The 4917-nt window shown below is 60.6% G+C and overlaps 1 protein-coding gene across 1 annotated transcript in view; it reads right to left on the reverse strand.

Annotated features, from left to right (window-relative positions):
• The window catches only part of PAXIP1 (PAX interacting protein 1), a gene marked incomplete at its 5' end in the record, with an annotated part of 36613 nt that overhangs the window by 16889 nt on the left and 14807 nt on the right, over nucleotides 1-4917 (reverse strand). Inside the window, one exon of the mRNA XM_023536732.1 lies at nucleotides 73-489. Coding sequence (XP_023392500.1) covers nucleotides 73-489 — 417 coding nt within the window. The remainder of the gene's footprint in view (nucleotides 1-72; nucleotides 490-4917) is intronic.

Genomic DNA, 4917 nt, shown 5'->3' on the forward strand with positions numbered 1-4917 from the left:
CTGCTGCTGCTGCTGCTGCTGCTGGTGCAGGCGCTGGAGCTGCTGCTGCTGCAACAGGCTGTGCTGCTGCTGCTGCAGCTGTGCCAGCTGCTGCTGCTGCAGCTGGTGCAGCTGGTGCTGCAGGGCATGCTGCTGCGCCAGCGGCTGCAGCGGCTGCTGGGGGCGGTGCAGCTGCGGCTGCGGGAACTGCAGCTGGGGCTGCGGGAAGGGATGCTGGTGGCCTGGCTGCGGCTGCGGGAAGGGATGTGACGGCTGCGGGGGGTACGGCTGCTGAGCGAGCTGCGGCGGCTGCAGCTGCATGACCTGCGGGGGCGGAAGGTGCAGGACGGGGTGCTGCGGCGGTGGCGGTGGCTGCTGCTGTGACAGGTGCGGCTCTGGAGTCACTTTCAGCTGGCCGAACAGCACCGCGCTGGTATTCACGTGTCCCTGTTGGTTGTGATTCACCTGCTGCTCCAAGTTTTTTGTAGGTGCTGAAAGGGACTGTAAGATCTAGAAAACGAAAATTAGGCAGAGTCACTATTGGCAGCTCCTGGAATGTACCAACGTCGATCAAGAGAACAACGTCAGACGCATCCCACGTGCGTCTAACACACGACTCGGTGTGAAGCACGGAGCCTCCGGAAGCCTCAGGACCAACACCGCCTCGCTCTTTTGTATTGACTAAGCATCGCCGACTTCAGTAGCGCGAGCGACGAAGTCACCCTCTGAGACCGCCAGGAGCTGAGAGGACGCGAATGGAACGGTCCGCAGAACTGAAGCTGACGAACACAAACGCGTGTTCCAGTGGCGGATGCATTTGTAGCGTGCGGCGTGATGGGCGGCAGGGAACCCGAGATGCCCCGTCCGTTTCCTCCCGGGCCCTGGGGCCACCTCCCCCCGGGCCATGCGGCGCGTCCCCCTCCTGCCAGGCCCCCCCGGACCTTCCCTTAACTAAGCCGGCTGTGGGCACGACAGGCGGATCAGCCGCCGGAGGCCAGGCCCCACACACGCCTCCTTTCCATGAAGAAAGCTGCCGTTTCTGACAAAGCGTGGCCTGGTGACAGTGCATCAGGGAGGCTACCGCCCAAGTGACCGCACGGGACACGTGCCATCTGGCCACAGCTTCCCGGCCGGAGCCCCCAGCCTCTAATCTGCAGGCACCCTGCTCCGTGCACGGGCATGGCACAGGACAGGCCCCGGCAGCAGGCCTGTCTACAGGGCAGACATCCCCCCAACTAGATCACTGGGCTCCCCCAAAGCACCGTGGAGACCCTCCAGGGACACGCGAGAGGAAACTCGCTGGCTCGGGCTACGTGGCCGCGGCAGGAGGCTGGCGGGTGGGAGCGCACAAGGCATCGGCAGAGGCCACCAAGCTGAGTGTTCGATTGCACATTATTTTATTATCCTGCACAGTGCTGAATAAGACAAAAGAAACGCTGTACAATGAACTTTTCCAATATGCTTAAATAACAAAAATTGGGAGCCAATTTCTCAGGGTCAGTGGGAACCAGTAACAAATAGATTTTATTAAGAATCAATACAACTTAACCCTATTAAGGGCATACTTGTCTTTTAAATAAAACTCTAGAAATTCAATTTTAACGTAAAGCAGAATTATACGAAAATCTCAAATGTGTTTTTAACACAACGAAAGAGCCCAAAATGTAAAGTCTGTATCATTTGGATTTAGGGACGAGACGACTGAGTTTAGGACTGGAGTAAGTCAAACTCAGGGGCCTGGGACACCTGTCCTTCAATCACCGAGTAGCTCTGACGTCTCCATAAGGAGATTCTTTCAGTACTTCAGAAACTCCTCAGTTGAGCTCTAAACAGAAAAAAGAATGTTTTTAAACAAATTTGTAAGTAACAGGTTAACTATTTCTTCCCCACGCTTAAAAGTATTAAAAACTGCCCAGTGAAGCTGAGGGGCAATTGACCCAGCGGCCCCCGCAGAGCAGCGTCCGGGGTGCCAGCGTCCCCGTGCAGAGGCGCGTGGGGCAGGGGACACCTGCCGGTATCTGCAGGCCAGCCACGAGCCCAAACACGGCCCTGGCAGGTGGCAGCGGCTCCATCCCGGGAGGGAACTGGGGTTACCGCTTTGTAGCCTTTGCTACTGTTTGAGGTTCCGTATTTTGTACACACATTATTTTTTTCACCCTCAGAAGTAAACGACCCAAGTAAATTTGATGGGTGATTAGGAAATAAACACCTGTCTGCCACCGGAACGAACAGGGCCCCCTTGACCCCCAAACCCAGGCCAAAGGAGAGCTGGGGAAGATCTGAGGGACCGTCACAAAGGGAGTTTCTGTTACGGGGGCCAGCGGGGGTGCCTGGATCAGAGGCTGCTGCCCACTCAGCTGCCGCTCCTCAGAGCACCCGGGAGGGCTGGGCCATGCCTGCCTTCTGCGGGGCAGACAGTGACCTCAGGGACCGCAGGAGGCCAGGGCAGGCGAGCCCCAGCCGGAGTGGGGGACGCTGGCTTGGAGAGCCGTGAGGTCCCTCCGACAGCAGCCCCTTACCCGCCGCGTGCCCTGGAGCCCAACAATCAAAGAAAAAGGATTGCCCGTCGCCTGACTGCCACGCTGCCACGTCTGGGGTGCGTCCTCCACAGCGGCCATAGTGTCCAGTAAAATCACTGAATGTCGAGAATCACGGTATTAAGAAAGCATTGCGATGTGTGCGACACGGCTCCCAACCATTAAAAATGTGCAATTTAAACAGGATTCTGATGGTCAGCTACGTTTCCCCAGGCCTCCCTGGTCTAATTTCATATTAAGTCTGTCTTATGTTTCTAGCATTTCAAACATTCACTTTCTTCACATCTAGCAGCAGAATGTTCTAATGTTGTCAGACTGTACGAAAACTCAGAAAATTTCTTCACAACTGTCTTTATTGGTGCCCAAACCCATCTGCTCCCTAGGACTGGACGCACCTCCCCAGTCTCCTGCCTAGAGCGCAGGGCTGAATGGGTCGAGTTTGTCTGCTAAGGCAGGGGTGCCCAACCGCCGGGCCAGGGACCAGTACCAGTCTGTGGCTTGTTAGGGACCGGGCCGCACAGCAGGAGGGGAGCAGCGGGCCAGCGAGCGAAGCTGCATCTGTATCCGCAGCCGCTCCCCAGAGCCAGCATCACCGCCTCAGCTCCGCCGCAGAGCATCGGGCGTTAGATGCTAGATGCTAGATGTGAGATGCTCACAGAGCCCCGGTCCCTGCGCCGGGAAGGCTGGGGACCGCTGCACTAAGGTGTCTTACCTGCAGTATGATTTGAAAGCAGACCTGTGCCTAAACCTCCGGTGTAGCTGCCTGCTTCAAACGAGATCGCTTTCCTTCTACACCCAAACACGAACTCGGGGAGCTGGAGTTTAAACTCGCAGCCACCGTGTTTGAACACAGAGCAGAGATGGCCACTGGCCAAGCGGCCGGGAGCGCAGGGAGCACCCTACTCCGTTTCTGGGGGACAGCCTCCACGCGTCACCGCCAAGTAGACAGGGAAACCACGCGTCCTGAGCTGCCGGCAACTTCGCGCGTCACTCACGTCTCTCAGCGCAGCCCAGCGGGATGCGTCCGCCCGGACACAGCCGGTGCCTTCCAGCGTCCCCGCCACGGCGACACCCTGCTCTCCTCAGTCCCTGCCTCCCCACCGAGCCCCAGGCCCCCTGCTGCCCGCTTGCTGTCCGGGACGGCTCCGCTGTGGCCTCACCAGCCACTGCCCTGGACGCGACGTCCACAGACGCCGTGCGGCAGCTCGTCCTGTGCGCCCGCTCCCGTTCGCCAGAGCAAGGACGCCGTCTGGACAGGCCCCGGCCTGCTGCGCTGACCCCTCCTCTCAGTGACCCATTCCTCGTGCGCTCAGCCACCACGCCCCGACACCCTCCGGACCGCGGTCACAAACAGGACTCAGGCCGCAGTGCACAGGGCGACGGGACGGGGCAGCAAACGCACAGCGTGGGGATCGAGCGCGGGAAGAAGCCCCTTTCCAAGAGGCCGCTGCGGCCGGGCCTCGAAGGACCGCCAGCGGCCAGACTCCAAAGCACCAGCCCAGCGTCGCCACACCGCCCACGTCACAGGCTGGCCCAGAACCAGCCGTCAGGGAGGAGCTCCTGGTTCCGGCCCAGCAACGCAGCTCGCAGGTGGGTGTGGACCAAGCCGGTGTGCCGGGCAGAGTGTGGCCTGTAACAGCTGCCACACCCCTAACGTCACCACGAAGCCCAGACAGCACCTGCTCCTCCTCCGGGGGCCAGAGCGCCCACCTGCCCGCCCTCCCGCCCCACAGCTGGCTACGTCCACGTGCTCACCCACCACGGCCTGAGCCGCGGCCACCGTCACCCCCGCTGCACCCCAAGAACCACGCACCTCCAGTTCCCACCGCGCACCCCATGGGGACAGAACAGCGTCTTTAATGCCTCCCCAGCCAGTAACGGCTTTTTTTCAAAGCCGCCACCGTCACAGCTGTGACACCACGTTCACAATAAGAAACACTACTTGGTCACCCAGACCCAGGCCCCCATGGCCAGCGCAGGAGACCGTCCCTGCTCCCCTCGCGGGCCCGCGTGACGAGGCCCCCACACCTGTCCCTCAGCGCAAGCCTCGCTGACATCTGTCCCTCGAGGGCAGTCAGTGCCTTTGCACCTACTTCCGGGTGCTCACGGCTGCTGTCCCTGTGCCTGTCCGTGTCCCGGGCACGCTCCGCCCCCCGCGCGCGTGGAAGCAGTGTCCCCCACTGCTACCGAGCGGCCCCGTCCCGCCCTCCCGACACCCTGAGTCGCTGGGGCCCTGCGGCCCGCGTCTGCCGCTTCCTGTGCATCCTCCGCCTGAGGCGACGGCCCTCTCCCTCACCCCCGATTGTCTCCAGCGCCCACGAAATGCCAGCAGCGGCCACCTCAGCCCCCTTCTCTGTGTGTTAACTTGAAAAACATCTAAAACGTGAGGTCATTCTGCACC

Source organism: Pteropus vampyrus, unplaced genomic scaffold (assembly GCF_000151845.1).
Source record: "Pteropus vampyrus isolate Shadow unplaced genomic scaffold, Pvam_2.0 Scaffold168, whole genome shotgun sequence".
In the NCBI taxonomy this organism is placed as follows: Eukaryota; Metazoa; Chordata; class Mammalia; order Chiroptera; family Pteropodidae; genus Pteropus; species Pteropus vampyrus.